The 22,400-nt window shown below is 37.1% G+C and overlaps 1 protein-coding gene across 1 annotated transcript in view; it reads right to left on the reverse strand.

Moving 5' to 3' along the window:
- Positions 1-22,400, reverse strand: part of TTC6 (tetratricopeptide repeat domain 6) — a 2,436,149-nt gene that overhangs the window by 1,233,024 nt on the left and 1,180,725 nt on the right. The window contains exon 9 of the mRNA XM_044074245.1: positions 289-439. Within this exon, the coding sequence (XP_043930180.1) occupies positions 289-439 (151 nt within the window). The remainder of the gene's footprint in view (positions 1-288; positions 440-22,400) is intronic.

Genomic DNA, 22,400 nt, shown 5'->3' on the forward strand with positions numbered 1-22,400 from the left:
CTGAAATTCTTCCTGCCAGTGGAATTCAGAGAGAACTACACAACTATTTATCAGCAGTATAAGACTGAGTTAAATGTATTTGCTGTGGATTTAGTTAAAACACAAGACAATGTTTTGCATGAAAGAACTTGTTTTGCTTTCATTTGTATATAATAAACTGCGTTATTTTTACAAAGACTGGTGGCCTCAGTTGCACGCGCGCACGCACGCACGCACACACACACACACACACACACAGTACACATTAGAGCCCCAACGTACATAAAATATAAAAAGTCATTACAATACCTTATGATAGGCTTGTGCTCTGCATATATAAGCTCTTGAATATGTTGGGCTGACTTTGATGGCATCAGTAAACCGTCTTAGTGCTTCATAATAATGATCCATTTTTAACATGAAGATGAGGCCAAGATTTACATGAGCTACTGCAACAGTTCTGTATTGCATGTAAAAAAGATAATTAGCTACTCCGTTTATAAAACAATGGCAATCTCATACACATTAGACATCAGCCTTTGTAACTTTCTTATAAGCATTGCAATGTAAAGAAGTTTTATTTACTTTTATGCACAAGTGTGTATATATGCATATATACATGCATGCATGTATGCCTGTATAACTCTAGATTGCAAATATTACTTTTTCCAGCTGCAAACTGTGCTTTAATCTTACATGATGCATGTTAGTAATAAAATATTTTTAGTTTATAAAACATTTGTTAAACTGTTCATGTAAGGCATAAAAGACTGCTCCATGTCATGACTGCTGTGCTGCATACAGTGTGATTTAGAATCAATATTATGTTACATGTCTTGTTTCAAAGGACATTTGGCCTTAAACCGCTTATTAATGGTCAGGTACCTCATATGTAATGAGTTATGTCAAAAATGGAAAAAAATGTACTTATATTTGTTCTGTGTGACAAATGGGAAATATGTAAAAACACATCTTACGTTTTAAATGCATGCTTATAACATTGGTGGTTGCAGGGTTTTGCCCTGCACTGTTATTATTTATAGAAAACCTGACTCACAGCATACAGAAGCAGATAGCTTTTCTCTGCATGCTCTATTAAACAAAAATTGTCCCCTGGTTCACTAAAGAAACCAAACTAAAGATCATCCAGAGAAATAATGCCTGGAACACCTGGCGCTCCTCGAAAGCCCAAGATCAACTCAAATTTTGGCAATATAGGAATGATACAAAAAAATCCATATTACTAGACAAAAAAAAACTATGTCTGCCATCTACAGCAGAAACACCACAACAAGCCACAGACGTTCTGGGCAGGTATTAACAAACTCCTCCACCCAGGGCAATCCACAACTCCAACCCCCTCAGCCCCAACCCAAATATCGCCGGAGTCCATTGCCAACATCTTCAACAGTTTCTTTACAGAAACCATCCAGGCCCTTGCTAACAAACTTAAACCCACTTGTCCTAATGCTGAAACCCCTAAACCCAGTGACATTCTCTCCTTTAGCTTCCAAAAAGTTTGACTTCACTCATTAGAGCCCTAATTAAAAAACTCAAACCAACCACCCTTTCAACTGACCTCCTCCCTGCAGACTACCTGCAAAAAGCTGCTTATGTTATAGTATACCCTATCTCTATTTTGATAAACAGAACCATAACTGAAGCCTCGATCCCCTCTATCTGGAAAATATCACATGTCATACCACTCCACAAAGGAGGCAGCTCCAGTGAGCTGTCAAACTATAGACCAATAGCTAGCCTTTCCCCTCTGGTTAAAATTATGGAAAAGTGAATCCATAAACAACTCTTACACTACCTTATTCAACATAATCTTCTGGCCAACTCCCAGCATGGATTTAGACCACAGCACACTACCACCACAGCCCTCCTCTCCTTTTCTAATGTCAAAAATTCCAACCGTAACAACAACAAACTATCTTCTGCCCTGTTTTTCGATCTTTCCAAGGGCTTTGACATGGTTAACCACCAGCTACTCTTGTTTACCCTAAAGAAAATATCCCTAAACAACCATGCCATACAATGGTTTCAATATTATCTTAGTGGAAGACAGCAAGCTGTCCTTTGGCAGGACAAATTCTCCATCCTTCTCCCCGTTACTCTTGATGTCCCTCAAGGCTCCATATTAGGTCCCCTTCTTTTCTCCCTCTTTATCAATGACCTCCACACTATAATCCCAGACACAACCTGAATACAATATGCCGATGACTCCATCCTGATTTGCTCAGCCTCCACCCCTACGGATCTCCTTAGTTTAACCCAGAAAACCTTTAATACAGTGGAAAACTGGATCTCTAATCAACAACTGATATTAAACCCTAATAAAACAAAGCTATTGCTCTTATTCCCTACTCGCAAATCCTCTCAACCTTTGTTTACTATAACATCTAACAATGGGACCATAATCTCACCAGATATGTATACCAAACTCTTGGGTGTTATAATAGACAGCAACCTCAAATATGATATGCACATAAACCAAACTATTAAAACCGTTAATAAAAAAACTTGGTTCCCTATGCAAAAACAAACCTTTTCTCACCCCTCTAGCTAAGACTGCCATTGCCCATACCCATCTGCTTTCAACTCTACTCTATGACTCACCAATACTCACTAACTTGAACAAAACTGATCTCAGCAAACTCTCTAGCTGCTACAATCAAATTGCCAGGTTTGCCATAGGAACTCCCCACAGAACACACCATTGTCAAAACCTAAACCTCTTAGGATGGCTAGAACTACACAGGCTAATTCAATATAATCAACTTACTGTAGCATTCAAGGTTATTAACCATCCAGAAAAAATGCCCTCCCTTAAAAACATTATCTATCCCTACAAAAACGCTAGGTCACTTCTTTCCACTACAAAAATTTGGGTTCAATCTGTTACAGCTAACAACCTATCTGGAGAATCTTTGTTTTCAAATTCAGTAGGCAAAACCTGGAATTCGCTCCCATCTGACCTTACTCTGAACCCCTCCCTTAATCAGTTCAAAAAATCTAACCCAGTATTTTAAAAATCACTGGTTATGTCCTTGCTCTAACCCTGACTAAAGCCTAATCTCCTTCCATATCCCTGCAATTTTTTATTCACAGCAATTTACCTCTTACACTAAAAGGTTTGAAAACAGAAACTGTAAATCTCTACAGATACTCTCTATATAGCTGCACCTATAAGTTTGATAAAGAGAAACTGTAACATAGTGATAAACCAAAAATGGAGAAACCACACTGAAGACACAGAAATTAGTAGTTTGTAAGCGCTTTCGTTTACTAAAAGTAAGCAAACTTCATCAGACAAATTCCACAAGGTAAAATGCATTCCTTAAATAGACACAAATTAATTGACATCACCACAAATAATCAATTAAAAAATCAAACCTCCATTTAAAGGGCTATGAACAAAGAGCATATATTTACACACTCATAACATATTATAAAAATCCTATTTAAATAAGGCACAAAAAATTAAACTATAAGTACATAAATATGTACATATATATAAATAAAAATATCCATCCAAATGTATAAATGTACCAATTATAAATTAACATTATCTTTTAAGTGCCCTCATTTTTAAAATACTTCCAATGGAAACAATCATTAAGGTCTGGAAAAACAACGGCATTCAATTTTAAGTTGCCACATTAGTTCTTTCTCGTCCAACTTCAAGGACACTGGGCCACCCCTGTTATTCTCATACACTTTATCTATAACAAGGAAAATGAAACTATGCTCAGGATGATCTTTAATATGCCTAGCTAAAGCATTATTTAGATTCAATTTATCAATAGCATACAGATGTTCGTAAATCCTATTCTTAAGGGTTCTCTCCATTTTTCCCCATATAAAAAGCCTCACATAGGGTGCAAGTACTCAAATACACAACCCCCTTTGAATTGCAATTAAATTTACCCTTAATATAATATTTTCTTTCAGATATTATAAAAGAATTCCTAACATTAATATATTTGCACCATCGGCAAGCTTCACATTTAAACATGCCGTTGTGGGGTAGATGTTGTTTAGGGTTCTCATTCTCCAAAATACATTTAATGTTCCTACCTTTTCTAAAAACCACCTTAGGTGAATTACCCACACATTTTTTGACAATATTGTCTTCAGTCAAAAAACACCAATTCTTAATAAGAATAGATCTTAACAACGGGGCATCCAAGGAAAAGGTAGTAATGAAACTAAATTTCTCAATCCCCTGATCTAAAGAAACTAGGCCATCAGATTAAATTATTGAACTAGTATTTTCAGCCATAACATCCCACAAATTGTTCTCACCAATCCCAATATTCAATTCACCAAAATCTAGTCCAGAAGCTAGCGAGACATCCATCACATCCTTCCTTAATAAAGGTTTAAAAATACCATTCATCCTCTTATAGTGAACCTCACAGATCAAATCATCCAATAGGTCACTGGGGTACCCACGTTTGGTAAACATCTCCCTCAACAGATTACATTCTTCCAAAAACCTTTTTCCAAGGAAACCATTCTAGCCGCCCGAACAAGTTGACCTTTTACTACCACCCTTTTCGGAAAATGGGGGTGGGAGCTAGAATAATGAAGAAAGGCGCTGGAGTAAGTTGGTTTCCTAAAGATTCTAGAGATAAATCTCCTATTAGGAAGATCTTTAATCAATTCCACATCTAAATATGAAATTTTATCAGCCCAAAATTCCCAAGTGAATTTCAAAAAATTAGTGTAATTTGTAATATGTTGAATGAAAGAATCAGCTGAAGTTTGGTCCCCTTTCCAAAGGATGAATATGTCGTCCAAGAAACGGGTGTACCAGGCTACCTTTTGTTGGAAAACATCATTCTTAAATAGAAAATGTTTTTCCCAAAAAGCCATAACAGTGTTGGCAAAAGTGCCCCCACAAGGTGAACCCATGGCCACACCCATTTTTTGTAAATAGAATTCTTTATCAAAAATGAAATAATTATTCTTAAGCATCAATTCTAATAGATAAATAATTAGATCAATGCTGGGCCCGTCAACATGTTTTTCTAACAAAAATTCCCTAACCCAATCACAACCGATGTCCTGAGGTATCACTGTATATAAATCACGGACATCAATTGTAAGAAAATGTATCTCTTCAGAAAAAGGGAAGTTGTTAATACTCTCCAAAAAGGCCCATGAATCCCTACAAATCTGAGATTCATCAATTAATGCCAACTTTAATTTATTTTCAACAAACTTTGCACAACCATATGTGGTAGACTGTCTACTATCAACAATGGGACAGAAAGGGGGATTCCTCAAGTCTTTATGGATCTTTGGCAGCCCAAAAATTACAGGGGTGATTGAGTAATTGATGCAGAGATAATTATATAAATCAACATCTATACATCCATCAATGAAAAGATCGTTAATAAACCCCTTTAATTGTTGATAGGCCCCAGTAATCTCATTTCTTGAAACCTTAACATAGGCCTCATTAGTTAGGAGGGTTTTCATTTTATCTCTATAGTTGTCATTATTCATAAAAATCAGCCCTCCCCCCTTATCGGGTTTAATGACACGTATGCCAGCAAAATTCAATTCTTTAAGAGTGTTCTTCTCATTGATAGACAAATTAAAGTTCTGAAATTTATACAGAACTTTGTTGTTATAAAGCGCTCTAATATCATTATCACCGATTTTTTTCAAAAAGTGATATAGAAGAATGCAATGTAGGGTTAAAAACACTAGCTACCCTAAATTCATTAACAATACTAGAGTTGTTACCAAAGAGAACATTCAGATTCAGTTTCCTAGTATATGTCTTTAGATCAATTAGGGTCCTGGCCAAATCCCCTCTAGTAGTGGGAACAAATGTAAATCCTTTAGCTAGGACTTCAATTAATAATGGGGAAGGTAAAAATGAAGAATAGTTATAAATTTTAAAATCATTTGTACTATTCACCAAAATTTCAACTGAATTTTCACAATGCCAGTGGTTCCAACGATGTGTTTCCACCAGATAACCCTACTGTCATGAAAAGTGAACGGCTCACTAATAGGTAAAATAATAGTGGTGGTAGTAATAACAAGGAGAAGAACGTTAATTCATCCCAGGTTTTTTCGGGGGCCAAAAATGGGGACACTGGTGGCCAACAGAATCGGGCACAACAGCAACAACGTTGGAAAAAGAAGCCACAGAACAAAAGAAGGAGATAGGAGCTTCTAATATAGACACCATGGACATGGGTTTAATGGACTGTGAAAATTCAGTTGAAAGTAGGGATTCATGGGCCTTTTTGGAGAGTACCAACTTACTCCAATGCCTTTCTTCATTATTCTAGCTCCCACCCTCATTTTCAGAAAAGGGCGGTAGTAAAAGGTCAACTTGTTCGGGCGGCTAGAATGGTTTCCTTGGAAAAAGATTTTTTGGAAGAATGTAATCTGTTGAGGGAGATGTTTACCAAACGTCGGTACCCCAGTGACCTATTGGATGATTTGATCCGTGAGGTTCACTATAAGAGGATGAATGGTATTTTTAAACCTTTACAAAGGAAGGATGTGATGGATGTCTCGCTAGCTTCTGGACTAGATTTTGGTGAATCGAATACTGGGATTGGTGAGAACAATTTGTGGGATGTTATGGCTGAAAACGTTAGTTCAATAATTTAATCTGATGGCCTAGTTTCTTTAGATCAGGGGGTTGAGAAATTTTTCCTTGGATGCCCCGTTTTTAAGATCTATTCTTATTAAGAATTGGTGTTTTTTGACTGAAGACAATATTGTCAAAAAATGGGTGGGTAATTCACCCAAGGTGGTTTTTAGAAAAGGTAGGAACATTAAATGTATTTTAGAGAATGAGAACCTTAAACAACATCTACCTCACAACGGCATGTTTAAATGTGAAGCTTGCCTATGGTGCAAATATATTAATGTTAGGAATTCTTTTATAATATCTGAAAGAAAATATTATATTAAGGGTAAATTTAATTGCAATTCAAAGGGGGTTGTTTATTTGAGTACTTGCACCCTATGTGGGGCTTTTTATGTGGGAAAAACAGAGAGAACCCTTAAGAATAGGATTTACGAACATCTGTATGCTATTGATAAATTGAATCTACATAATGCTTTAGCTAGGCATATTAAAGATCATCCTGAGCATAGTTTCATTTTCCTTGTTATAGATAAAGTGTATGAGAATAACAGGGGTGGCCCAGTGTCCTTGAAGTTGGACGAGAAAGAACTAATGTGGCAACTTAAATTGAATGCCATTGCTTTTCCAGGTCTTAATGATTCTGTTTCCATTGGAAGTATTTTAAAAATGAGGGCCCTTAAAAGATAATGTTAATTTAGAATTGGTACATTTATACATTTGGATGGATATTTTTATTTATCTATATGTACATATTTATGTACTTATAGTTTAATTTTTTGTGCCTTATTTAAATAGAATTTTTATAATATGTTATGAGTGTGTAAATATATGTTCTTTGTTCATAGCCCTTTAAATGGAAGTTTGATTTTTTAATTGATTATTTGTGGTGATGTCAATTAATTTGTGTCTATTTAAGGAATGTATTTTATCTTGTGGAATTTGTCTGATGAATTTGGCTTACTTTTAGTAAACGAAAGCGCTTACAAACTATTAATTTCTGTGTCTTCAGTGTGGTTTCTCCATTTTTGGTTTATCAGTTTGTTATTTTCCTTTTTGAGTTAAGTGTATTCTTCATAGGCTTGAAATGTGAGACTGTAACTTGTATGTTAATACAATATGTTTGTGCATATACTGTAACTTGCTTGTCTTTATCTGTTTGTTAGTTTGGAGATTTTCTCTCCGGGTCTCTGCTGAAAATGGACATGTATCCAGTCAGGCTATCCCAATCAACAAATGTAAAATAAAATAAAAATAAATAAATAAAGGTGACTCTGAATATTGAATGCATGCTTTCACACAAAGGTTAAAAATATTTTTGGACTACATCTGAAGAAAGATAGCTATCACAGTATTAAGGAAAAGTCTGCATCACAAGCATCAAGTGAAAGCACAGTGAAGGATATCAAAGTTATGAGGCTGGGTTCAACTTACTCTAAAAGGTGAATTACATAATCAGTCAAATTCTTCATGGTTACAAAAGTCATTTTTATTTACAAAAGAGGCTGAAAATTACATGCGATTAACTTAAGAAATATCAGTATTATAAATTCCATATCAAAAATTTTAACACCGAAAGCAGGCTGCATGGTACAGAGGTATGGAGGCATAAAAGCAACCCTGGTGAATCAAATGTGAAGTGGAACTGTACATCACAGGATCTGGCTGAACATGGGGAGTGGGAGTGAATGGTTGTAGAGGTTCACTCATGGCGGGGGGGGTACAAGTCCATCACTTGAGCATCAACTGGATGGATGCCAGATGAGACTACCTCGACAAGCACAGGGCTCTAGAGGTGACAGCAGCAGACTGGACTTTGCTGCACTCAGGGAACACCATATCAGCATGGTGGTATGCTGCTGCACAACTCTAATATAGCTGGGACTGTACATCATCCACATCCAGGCAAAGGGTAAGGATAACTGCATAAAGAAAACTCTTAATCAGCATTGGATAACAGCCTATTGCCTATTACCATTTCATAGTCACCCCCCCCCCAGTGACTATTACGTCATGAAGTTATTTTCCCACTGGAAATACGAGTCCTCTCTTGGGATTAAGTGAGGTATGCTGAGCCATCAGCCATAGAATCCCCCTAATAAACTAACATCCTCAAGGAAGGGCTGATATAGCCAAATAACTGATGCCAGGACTATGGTTTAAAATGCAATGGCAAGAAATGCATAATAGTATCCTTTGGAAAATCAGCTACCCCACAAAACTACCTCATTGACAATACACCCCTAGCAGTAAGTACAGTAGTCAGGGATTTGTGGATGCATGTAGACAATAACTTGGTTTTCGACCAATTTGTTTCTAGGGTAGTAAGGAAATCATTATTCATTGCTCAACTTAAAAACAAGGGTATGGTATTCAGGTCCAAGGAAGTCATCGTTCTGTTGTATTCAGCTCTCATCACACCCATCACTGAGCATACCACCACCTTTGGTATGTACCTGACCAGGCACATGCAACAACTAGAAAATCCACAGAGGTTCCTCACAAAAAGAATACAAGGTGCAAACAACATGTCATGTGAGGATCTCCTCAAAGCCCAATCCCTATACTCTTTCTCCTACAGATTACTGAGGGGTGATCTATGTCTGGCATACAGGGCACCCTTGAATCCCACTCTGATGTACATTTTGCATATATACAAAACAAACAGCATCAGAACTACCCAGTACAAAGACTTAAACCTTGCCTGTGATATAAATACAACTTTTGGGGGTACAGGTATGTGTCTCATAGAATAATCATTTCCTGGAACAGGCTTCCCATTCAGGTGAAGCACAGCTCTTCCCTAACCAAATTCAAGTGTAAACTGGACTAGTGGATGGGAGATCCGAAATTCAGCCCTGGTTTGGCACATATGTCTGAAATGGACAGAGGCAATCTGTAAATGTTTAACCAACCATGCTCCAGATTACATATAACCATTAAAATATATCCCTAAAATTAAGTCCTGGGCCACCAAAATAAACTTGCTGCACATTTGGGAAGCTTGTCTAGGCTTGTAAGAGCACTTTTGGCCATTGGCCTAGTATAGACCTATGAACCTGTGAACCTATAATGTGATGCAATATCTAATTAGCTCTATTACTCAGTAATGAGTCAGTATATTTAATCAGCTGGTAGTGAAGTTTGACACATGATACTTTTTGACTGTTTTGTCCTGCATTACATTAAGAGGAGTGTATATGTACTCTAATTGTGCTAGCTTCTTTTATCATATTCCAACTATTAAGTATGTCATATTTTTGGGGGATTAAGTAAGGTATGGTATGCTAGTGAGAGGAATTGTTTATTTACTTATTTATTTACTTTTGGCTAACATATCTGCTAATATCTCTACTACTCATCACAGCCTAGTGATGCTTCCAGGTGTTTTTGCTGTTACATTCAATTGATATCTCCAAGTGACTAATATAGCTTGTTCTTATTTGCTTTAATAACTTCAAAACCATTTTACATACAAGCTACTGAAATATTTTATCTTAAAGCTTACATGATGGGCAATACAATTGCACTGACATTTGACTCATGACTAGTGTTGTTGTTCAAGTACTATTAATATTGTCATAATTTTATACTTTTTTATATATCTCAACAGCCAAGTAACACAGACACAGACACATCTGTATAGCCTTACATGAAAGCTCACAGATGGGTAATGAAAATGCTACTGGCAGTACTGTATGCAGCATGAGTGATTACTGAGCTATTATATATTGTTTACAAAATATTAAAAAAATCAATATTTACTGTGTTTATTATGACTTACAATATGCAGTTTAAGACATTAAGACAGGCTATAATTAGCACTTCTGCTATAAAGATTGGGTTTGTGCTGAAGTTTGTCATTTACATTTCTTTAGTATCTCTCATGCCTCGAAAGATATGAAGTTTTGTTTGAAATACGAGGACATAATTTGATTTTTTCAAAATCCCCAGAATGGAATTTAAAGTACAAGCCTCCAGAGTTCCACTGGAGTGAACAAGTTAAAGGGTATCAGTTTGTATGTTAAATTTGCTTCCTTTACATTTAGTGGGGGTATACGCTGGGAAGAATATTACATACCAGCTAATTACCTTATTGTGAATATCAATGACTCCAAAAATGATTGCAGACTGTAACGGAGATCAGGCTGAATAAGATGATGGAGTATGCAACAGGTAATGGCATAATTACTGTTTTAAGAAGACTATGGGATTGATCAGGTGGACCTTATTACTAGGTATGGATGGATATAAATGATGGTGGATTGACTGCACCTTCTATGTATCTGGCTAGCTAGGTATGTGACATCAATTTGTAAACAAATGCAAACACATGCTATTCTAAGTGTGCTACTAGCAATGCAATATTGCAATGTGAGTCACCTAAAGTAAGGAAAGTTGTATGTATTGAGAAATGGAAGAAGGGAGTGAAATGAAGTAGGAGGGAATGGATATTAGTAATGGAGAGGGTAGTGGTTATATTGTGGGGGTTGATAACCAGGAGAGAGTAGTTGTGGATGAGGTGCTGGAGTAAGGGCTACAATACATTGCCATATCACTTTCTTTGGGGGAGGGACAAGAACTAAGACTTGCTGGAGTTCCCTTAATGTTAACACTGGCCCCAGTGGATGTGAAAGGAGTTCTTATTACTGCAGGAAAATGCCAGTGTGTTGAGGACTGCATATGGTAAACAAGTATGGAAAGTGTGCTTTTATTCATGTGTTTCTTTGTTAGCTTACTGCAGTTTTCTTCTCTTTGTTGAACACAACATCTCTGAGTGTGCAACATTGGGTATGTAGTTCATGTTTTATGTGTGTTTTTTCCACACTTGTACACTCATATATTAGTGCCACAATGTACTGCATGACTCAAATGTCTGTGAATCATGGCACATGTTGTGGATCTTCATTTACATGACTAGTGTGTACCTGGAATAATCCAGACACACAGTTGTCTATTCAAACATGTTATGCTGCTACCAGATTTCTAAGAACTGCACAGGGCTGTGGTATGTTACTGTATTGACTACCAGCCCTACCCAATTGCATAAATGTTTATAAATACCATCTTTAAGATCTGCCTACAGCACCCATAAAACATATTTTGTTTTCTCTCACTCCTCTTGAAAAATATCAATTTTCATCCTAAAAATACTCTCATCCTTTCCATTCCTAATCTCTACATTAAAATACTCCATATTGCCAGGTAATCAATGATACCTGTAATTTTCTGACCCTGTTTATTCCCTTCACATGTTCACTGTAGAAAAAAAATCACATTTGTTAAATGGGGTAGCCCACTGGACACACAGTCTCTTATCGTGGGCAGCCTGGGAGCTCTGCCTGATTAAGTGACTTGCTAATAACTACATTGTATGCAAAGGGAAGCTGAGGGAATCAAACTCAGAAATTATGTAGGGTCTAGTTCTAATAGGAAATAGTCTTTAAACTTTACACTAAACTTGGAGTCACAGCTTACTCATCTAGCACCCAGTGCCAGTCTCTAATCTGGTACTCATTGTAATATGCTGAGGAAAAATAAAAAGGTCCATCTCCAATCTGGCACTCCTTCCACATAACAAAAAAAAGGATCTGTTAATTGCATCCCCTAACCCCTTTTAACATTGGGAGGTTGCCTCCTTCACCCCATCCTAGCCACATTTCTGCTTAAACTGCTCTATCTCAGTTTTCATATTTCCCTAAAATATGAATAATGGCTTTGTCTTCTAATTTCTAATTCACTTCTATCCTGGATTTCTTTCAGTGACTTTATATCAAAATCATCCTCCTTTTATCCCTTTCATGTGACAAATAAAATCACTAACCTAACTGCAAAAGGAAAGCCTCTAATGAACTGGATCATGACATGTAAAGTGACTTAATGGAATGAGAAAATATAAACTGGGCATTTGGTCATAGATTATTTGGAATCACTCAGTAAATCGCATGAACTTCACAAAAGATTTTATATATATATATATATATATATATATATATATATATATATATATATATTCAACTGGGTAAAATTGAATGACAGCATATTATTTAAATGATTCTGACCGAAGACAGAGAACTTTATATGATGATTCCTCTGAGGTGCTTGTTTCTGCAACAGGAATACAATCTATTCAATGGGTCACCTGTTTTTGCATTAAATCTATGTTAGACTTAATCTGTCTATCTTTTATTCCACAATACATCCACTGTGTTAGGAATCTTGACCACCCACCCTGATTCTACAAGCTGGAAACCACCAAACTGATACCAGCTATCTGCTAAACAACAGGTTAATATCTATCAACATAACAGTGTGTTAGCAGGCTTGGTAGCAGACCCAGTGTTATCTGCAGTTGGGCCCCATCCCTGCAGTAAATTCCCCACACCTTCTGAAGTTTTAGCATAGCCCTCTGTAACCTCCTTAGCTGTACCTAAGTCACATACTTCATAGGCAACTGTTGAAACTTTAGACTTGTAATTCCATAGCAAGCTCTTAGTTCCCCTTACTGTCTTATTTATACTATCTCCTCTGCTCTCGTAGGCCCCCCATCCATCCATACAACTCAAATTGGCTTACTTGTCCACATCTTTTACCTTTCACAAAACTATACTAAACAACAGTCCCATTGCCACGTTACTGATTGTTTTTTATTATAAACGCTCCTTGCCTCCAGTTCTTGGTGTAGCCCCACTCTGTTCACCCTCACTAACACTTGGGCTCATTATAAACACTCCTTGCCTCCAGTTCTTGGTGTAGCCCCACTCCGTTCACCCTCACTAACACTTGGGCTCACTCCACTCCTCTACCCTTCGCCCATTTCCCACCCACCCCCACTACCTCGACATTTATTCTATCCATGACTCCTCCCACTCTTCCACAGCATCCAGTCACCTAGACAACCTCCCAACCCCTCCTGTCACCCCACCAAATCCCAATAAGCCTATTCACATTATATCTCAGACTTCAATACACTCTTTTAACCTAATAATAATCATCACTCTACTTTCAATTCTTTCCTATCTTACCTACCTTCCTACCCCCTCCTACACTTTTCCTTCACAATATACATCACACTTCTACACTTTACCTTCACATTATACGTCAAACTTCAAACACAATAGCTATCCATCTTTCTCTTCTATAGCCCATGAGCTCTACTCTTCAAACACTACCCTCCTATTTAATTTTAGAGTAATTCCCATCCTACCTCATCCTCTTCTCCCTCACCCTCCACACCCATCCAAATACACAATTCATCATCACCTATACTCACCCTCTTTAACAAACTATATTAGACTCATACTAGACAGGCTCTCACTGTCTCTCTCCGGGGACATCCACCCCAACCCTGGCTCTACCAACATCAAATTCAACTCTCATCTCCATCTACCACATTCCTCCACCCCTAAGAATTTTAGATTTATTACAATAAATGCCCAAAGCCTTAGAAATAAAATTCCCATCCTCCACACCTGGCTGTCCCATAACCAACCTGACACTGTTGCCATCACAGAGACCTGGCTTAAATCCAATATAAAAAATAACGAAATTCTCCCACCAGGTTATCAAATGCTATGGTCTGACAGACCCAACAAAAAAGGTGGTGGAGTAGCTATACTCTACTCCTCTTCCTACACTGTTACTCCCTACACCAATCCCATTCCTAAATTCACCAATTCTGAACTCTGTATTGCCCTCCTTAAACTCAATAAACATAAATCCATATGCATTGCTGGCCTCTATATTCCTCCAGGTAAGAGCATCCCTATACTTGAAGACATACTCTCTCCTGGTTTTCAACTAACATCAAAAATGAAACAGTTATTTTAGGTGACGTAAACATAAACTGGGCCATGGTAAACTCTGAATCCCTCTCCCTAAATATCACCCTCTACAACTACACCCAATTAATATACTCTCCTACCAAGCCAAACAAAGGTGGAACCATTGGTACCATCAGTGAATGGATCTTGGTGTCTCATCCAAACCTTATCTCAGATACTGCCACCTTGCATGACTCTCTCAGCGACCACCTGCCTGCATTTGCTGACCGTCACTCCTCTCCCCCACAAAAGCAACACCACTATGTACAATCTCAGAAACTCTCCAATTTCCATCCACAAATATTTATAGACTGCCTAAAAGTAACAGATTTGTCACCCTTAAAAACCTTGCCTCTTGACAATGCCATTCATTACTTTAATAAAATCTTCCTGAACTTTCTTAACAACCTTGCTTCACTAAAAACTAAAAGAGTTAAAATGTCATCCTCCCCTTGGTTAACCAAAGAAACTAAACAAATCCTGCACCTATGAGACAAAAAGTGGAAATGTTACCATAAAAATATATTACCCCATGTCCTAACAGAAATCAAACAATTCCATAATACTGTAAAAAAGCTAATAATTAGGGACCGAAAATTATACTACAGTAAACTTCAATCAGAAAACTTATCCAACCCAAGAAAATTCTGGGACTCTATCTCCTCCCTTCTCCACCCAGGCAATAAGGATAATCCATCCCCTAACCTAAACCTTACTGATCTAGAAAATGCCTCTAACTTCAATACCTTCTTCATAGAATCCATAGCTAAACTTACTACCAGTTTCTCTCACCACTCGCAACCTCCTCCCCCAACCATCCCCTTTACATCTCCACACAATCTGACTACCTCTACTCCTACTTTTAGCTTCTCTCCTGTCTCTATAAGCAAAATACAGAAGCTCCTCCTTCAACTCAAACCATGTTGCCCTGCCCCAGATAACCTACCCACAACTTTACATAAAACTGTCTGCAGACAGCATTGCCTATCCCATCTCTATCTTAATAAACCAATCCATAGTAGAATCATACATCCCTCACTATGGAGACACGCCTTTATCTTTCCACTCCATAAAGGAGGCAAAAACACTGACACTTCTAATTTTCAGCCCATAGCCATCTTATCCCCACTATCAAAAATCATGGAGAAATGTATTCAATCCCAAATGATGTCCTATCTGATCCAAAACAACCTACTAACCCCTACACAACATGGTTTCCTTCCCGGGCATCGTATCATTACTGACCTCCTCTCCTTTCTAGACTCCATAAACCTTACTTGCTACTCAGGCAAAATAGTTTCTACTCTGTTCCTTGACCTCTCCAAAGCCTTTGATACAATTTCTCACCCCTTACTATTATCCCAACTCTCCTCTCTCAACCTCTCCCCTCCTACCATCAGCTGGTTCAGCAACTACCTCTCTGAAAGACAGCAAACCATCAAATGGAAAAACTCACTCTCTTCCAATCTACACACCCCTACCAGAATTCTGCACGGTTCTGTCCTAGGCCCCCTCGTCTTTAATATCTTCATTAATAACTTCCACCAGTATCTCTCTGATGCCACACTAATTCAATATGCTGACAATTTGACCATTATTGTACAGCAGACACCCCCTCCGACCTACTTCTCAAAACTCAGTTAGCCTTCTCTAATACCAAATCATGGATGCATTGTAATCACCTCGCCTTAAATGCCAATAAAACTAAGTTAATGATCTTCTCCCCATCCAAAAACACCAGTATAGACAAAAACTCTTTTACAGTGACTGCTCAGAATAACAGCTCCATAGAAATAGTATCACCTACCGAACTGCTCAGTGTCATAATTGATGAAAATCTAAAATTTGACATCCATATACAAATTAGCATCAAAAAAACTCACCAAAAACTAGGTCTCCTGTATAGACACAGTCGTTATCTTAACCTCTCTACTAGACACACCCTTACCTCTACTTACCTTCTTCCCTCTCTTATGTATGGTACTCCCCCCCCCCCCATTCACTAGTCTTCAGCTAGGCTTACAGGCCAAGTTGGAAGCCTGTTACAATAAAATCTCCAAATGTGCCACCAACTCCAGAAACTCATCACATCACTGTCTCTCTCTCCACTCTCTGAAATTGCTTGAACTTCCTAACTACCTCAGACTCCTTAAACTCACTACTGCTCACAAGCTCATATTCATACCCTCTATTTGTACTTCTCTGTCCATCTCGTTAACCTCATACATTCCCAACCGCTCTCTTAGATCATAAAATGCAATTTTCTAAACATATATAAGCCTTGTTGACCCCCTGGCCACCTACTATTATCCTGCTCCCTAGCTAAACTCTGGAATTCTCTTCCTACCACCCTTTAAAATACTTAGAGCCACTTAAACTTCAAAACTATTCTCCATTCTCACCTCCTTTCAAAGTGGGAATGTTCCTGTACCCCTACCACATAAACTCTTTAACACCATCTCCCATGTACTATATACCTCAACCATCTATCACAGTGCTCTCTTACACTTTGCCTCTACTTCCTATCCTACCCTGTACATCATAAACTTCTTCCCAACCCAGTCCCTTTCTCCACTATATACCACCCTTTACCTCTCCCACCTCTCCTTCTTCTCTCTGTCCTCTCCTCATATTTCTAACTTCCAAAAAATGTTTTTATCTGTACATAAATGATTTACTTACATTTTTTTTGTCATCTGAAATGTCTATGCTTTTAATATGTTTAGACTATATGAATCTCACTTTTCTAAATCATTACCTAGGATTAGAAATTTCATGTCTTTTTTAACAAATTGTATATTATCTCTGTATGTTTCACTGTTCTACTACTTTATTACTTTGTATGACAATTGTATAATTGTCTATATCCTGTGGAGATTTTCTCACTAGGCCTCCACTGAAAATGGGATCTTCCAGGCCCAGTGGACTATCCCGGTCATCAAACTGTAATAAATAAATAAATAAAATAATATAGAAACCTGGGTACAGTCACACATTAGAAGAAATGGGTAGGTCAGTGGAGGCAAAATACAGTTAGGTTTACTGGAAAAAAATGATATGTCCCATTAAAACAATTCAGGTTAGATGGGATCACTTACAAGGGCTAAATTGTTTCAGAAAACTGGTGGGTGTCAGTATAAGAGGATGAGGGTAGAATTAGTAATTGGTTAAACTTTGGGGCCAACAAATGAACATTTTGCACAATTGGTACTTGACTCCCTGTAATTTTTTTAGGTATAGAAGAATGAATGAAGACATCTGCTGGAGATGTGGTCATGGAAAAATTTATCTTACTCACATTCTCTGACATTGCCTTTGTGACAGAATTAGGTAGAAGCAAACAATTAGAATCTAGGATGGGAGCTCTGAATGGCCCCCTTTTTTTCCTGGACAAAACTATGTTTTCCACCTGAATATGTCTATCTTTGAATAAAATCATGTAACTTTAAAACCAGAATGGTCCTTGTTATTGTTACAAAATCCATCCTTACTAGGGAAAGAAAAAAACATTCATTCCCCATGTAGTTGTCAGAATGGTAATTTTAACTTACTAGGGAAAATATTATAGTACCTGGAAGACTGTGATTACTCTCCAAACTTTGGAAAAGACATCTTTGTTAATTATCTTTCTGATCAAAGAAAGGTGGCTTTAAGTTTGGTTAAGAATATTTTAGTGCTGTTAACTCTAGTCTCATGCAAGAGTAAAATAGTGATAACCACATAGTGTATAAAACATTTTACAGCTTTAAAAGTTGTTATACCCTTCACTGCCATACACATAACAAACTTGTGCCCGCATTGTGGCAGCATTACCTGCTTTATTGTTTTAAAGCTGTAAAACACTTTGGCCTTCTACACTGTTTTCTGTACCTGGTAGGACATGGAGCAGAAAAAAAGCTCCATGCATTACAAAAAATAATAACAGGGTCTCTCCAATCATAGCTCAGTTGTTATGTGTTATCTACAGGGATATGAGGATTCACTTAAAGTACAGAGAAAAACTTTCTTGACATCCACGTCCTTAACACCCAAGTTGGTTATGACTAGATACCTGATCACAAATCTACTATAGTATCTATGAAAGGCAATAGACTGAATAAATCTGAGCAATCAGAACAGGACTGCAACTATTTTGATTTGGTGCTAGATGATGAACAACTGAATAACTTATTGAGTGTAATTACTCTGAAAAATGTTATACCAAGTAGTATATAAGTTTGTACTCTCCCTGTACATACTTGTTTTTTCTTTGCTTAACAAATGGAGCAAATTTTCTCCAAGACTTTCATGCTGAGCATTTGTAGATTTGTAAGTAGTTTTTCTTTGTATTGGGTGAAGAAAACTGAAAGTTGTTTATTACATTACTTCAATTGTTCTTGTAATATGGCATTATTCTCAGTGTTACAAAAAAATTAACTAAAATTACTGAAATGAAACGTCTCCAGCCTAAAACTCATGCAATAACAACTGTAAAATTTAACAAACTTTAAATATGTTTTGTTCATAAGTCAGTATGCCTATATTTGACCATTTTGCCACCCCAAATTTACACACAATGAAATTTAAAAAGTTTCCCTTTTTTTGAAAAATATCATACATCTTCTACAAATTTTGATTTTTGTGCCATTAACATACAAATGTTACCTGAAATGTCATCCTTCCATTTAGCCAAACCAAGCTCTATCTGCTCCAAATCTTGTTAAATATTACCACTTCTAAATAATATAAAACCTATAATACACTCTCCTGAAGGAGGACTACCCTACCACTTCCACAAACTCCAGCTTTACATAGCTCCCAGAATTAGCATACTAAGCGATCCTCACACACAACTACCCTGAATCTCTCCAGAGCAATCAGCTACGGTACCTATGAACCTATAAGCTTACGTATGAACCTATAAGCTCCTCATTAGTACTCTTCAAGAAAAATCTTGATGATTGGATGGGAGATAGGAAATTTACCCCGGGGATCACTTCTGTGGCTCTGCTCGACAGTGGCACAGAAAAATAATTTTCTTGGGTGGCGAAAGCCAGGGTACATTTGGGTACATTATATAGGCCCTAGGGCCAATAGCCTAGTACCTACCTATGAACCTATGAACTACACTGCATTACTCTTAAAACAGATGCAAAACTACATTAAACTACACACTTCTACACACCACTCCCACTTCCTCCCACACATACTTAACCTCCTCATTCTTCTCACATAACCCCATCCCTCAATTAGTTCCCACCCACTTCTTTAATATTCGATTACCTCATGGGAACCTTTATTCCTCACCCCTTCACCAGCACTCACTTTTCTCATCTCACAGAAACCTACTTAATACCCTCTACAATTTTCCATCCATTATATTAATACCACTCATAACAAGTGATATTGAATCCATCCCAGGTCCCTTCACACTTTTATGCCTCCTAATAAATGCATAAAACTTCAAAACAAATTAGGCCAAGCAGGAACACTACTTTCATAACCCAGTCCATGTATTGTAGTTATAATCAAATCCTAGATTAAAAAGGACAGCCCGCACTTACACCATTTCCTACAATACCATTACTTCTTAGTTACTAGACCTGGTCTAAGAAATACTGCCAGTACTCTCCTTCAATACAAATTACACCTAAACATGCAACTCATACTCTAAGTTAATATATATTCAGACACACTACAAAATGTGCTTCTAATAAAAATATCACCAATAAAAATAAAACATTTTACCTCTTATTAGCTTATCTCTCTTCTTCATTTACTCCTGAAAAGTTCCAAAACATTATCCAAGATATAACTTCCTACATAGGTAAAAACCCAATCTCATTCTATTAAGATATTTAAACTTAAATCATCTTTGCACCATCCAGCAAGAAACCACTACCGTCTTATTTGACCACAACATCAAAAACTAGTACAAAATCCCACCCAACATAACCTCACAACCAATAATCACGCCTTCCTAGATTTAATCATTAATGACAACCCCTCCCTAGACACGGCCATTAATATCCACTAACCATCCATCAGTGATCACTGCCCACTTAGCTTCTCCATACATACCCTCTACTTAAAATTCCATTCAAAATTAGTCAAATTCTACCCAAAAGAAAATTTCAACAGTGCCCAGCTCAAAGAAATGCTTTGCAAACCACACTGGTCATTCATCTTAAACATAAATTAACCTAATCTATGCACAGAGTGTATCAATAATATAATTTGATTATACAGGCCAAGGAAAAATACTGGATAACTACTGAACTCAAATCACTTTTAAAACTCTGAGCCTGGTATACATGAAGAGGCAGCCCCAACCCCACCAGCAAAAGACTAGGATATACTCGACTCAGAAACCTCTCAAAACAAGCCATAAGAAGACATAAAAGCCAATGCATGAATAAATGAATAAAAAAGCAAAACTCCATAATTAACCTCTCCCCCAAAAACAATTATATAAGGAAGTCCATCAACCAACAGGAAGGAAAGCTCAAACATGTTTGCCAAAAATGTCAGCAACATTCTCTCAGAATTTATCAGCCCACTCAGCTCCCCTAATATTGGTACTGGTCCCTCTAATCCTTTGGAACATCCTCTCTACATTCCAACATGTTGCTTTAAACATATAAAAATAAACTAAGCATACACAAAGCCTGACTTTGAGCAAATAAGAGCTCAGTCCATCAGGTTCAGATGGTCTCCATCCCTTGTTGATATACCATTGTATGGACTATCTTACAATCCCTCTACATTAAATGTTTAATCTATACCTTACTTAAAATACAGTGCCAGAAAAATATCCATAATAAGTCCTATCCTTAAGAAACCAAATATCATCAAAAGTTCTCAATACAGACCAGTAATAGTATATACTCTCCACACTAGGAAAGATTCTAGAGAAAATCATCTACTCACAGCTGACACACAAAATCAGTACTTACAATGTCTTCCCCACAACCAATATGATATCTGGTCAGGTCTCAATAAACAAACATCCCTTTGGACCCTTATTAATGAAATACTATTAGGCAGCGATAAAGAACTATTCACTGGTATCATCTTTATTGATATTCCTAAAGCCTTCAATATCACTGAGCACAATACCCTTCTTCAGCACCTTGTTGACAGAGGCATTAGCCTAGACACTCTACCATGGTTTCAGAACTATGTATCCAGCTGCCAATTCTGTATAAAAGTATATTCCTCCTTCTCTCAGTCATCTTGCCTTGAAAAAAGGGTTGCACAAGGGTCCATACTTGTCGTCCATTCTCTATCAATACACAAATAGCCATTTTACCTATATCACCTCCCCATATTACTATACACTTATTTGGTCTTATTCTGCTCAAATCACTTTTTCAGTAATCTCCCCTCCCAGACTTCCTCTAACTAATCTAGTAGATCAATAACAAAAGCCTCCTACTAAACTTCAGCAAAACTAAAACCATGATCTTTGGGACCAAGCAAAAGCTTCACAAGACTTTGTACCCTTTACAAATCTGTAACCATAACACATCCAAAGAAAATGCTACCATATTTAAACACCTAGGCCTTTGGCTTGACTCCTCTCTAAATGTCTCTTTTTCAACATTGACAAGTCAAGAAAAAAGGTTAACTTATTTCTATTTTGGCCCATAAAATATCTCATTTTCTTATTGAGGTGATTAAAAACTGCAACAGGGTAAGGCATTCTTCTATCCCAGCAAAAATATGACATTCCTCTTGTTGTATCCGCATCAAAAGGAAACTACAAACAATGTCAAGTAATCACCAATAAAATATGTATTTTCAATACTTACACCCCAAAACATGAACAACACTGCAAAATATTGGAAAGGACAAACTGACTCCCAGTAAAACAAAGAGTTGATCTTTTATTAGGAGTACAACTGTTCTTCAATATGCTAAATAACCAGACATTCTCTCCCTTAACAGTCACCCTAATTAGACAAACTCCCTCATACAGCCCTGAAAAG

The sequence above is a fragment of the Protopterus annectens genome, chromosome 6.part0 (assembly GCF_019279795.1).
Source record: "Protopterus annectens isolate FY-2018-M chromosome 6.part0, PAN1.0, whole genome shotgun sequence".
NCBI lineage: Eukaryota > Metazoa > Chordata > Ceratodontiformes > Protopteridae > Protopterus > Protopterus annectens.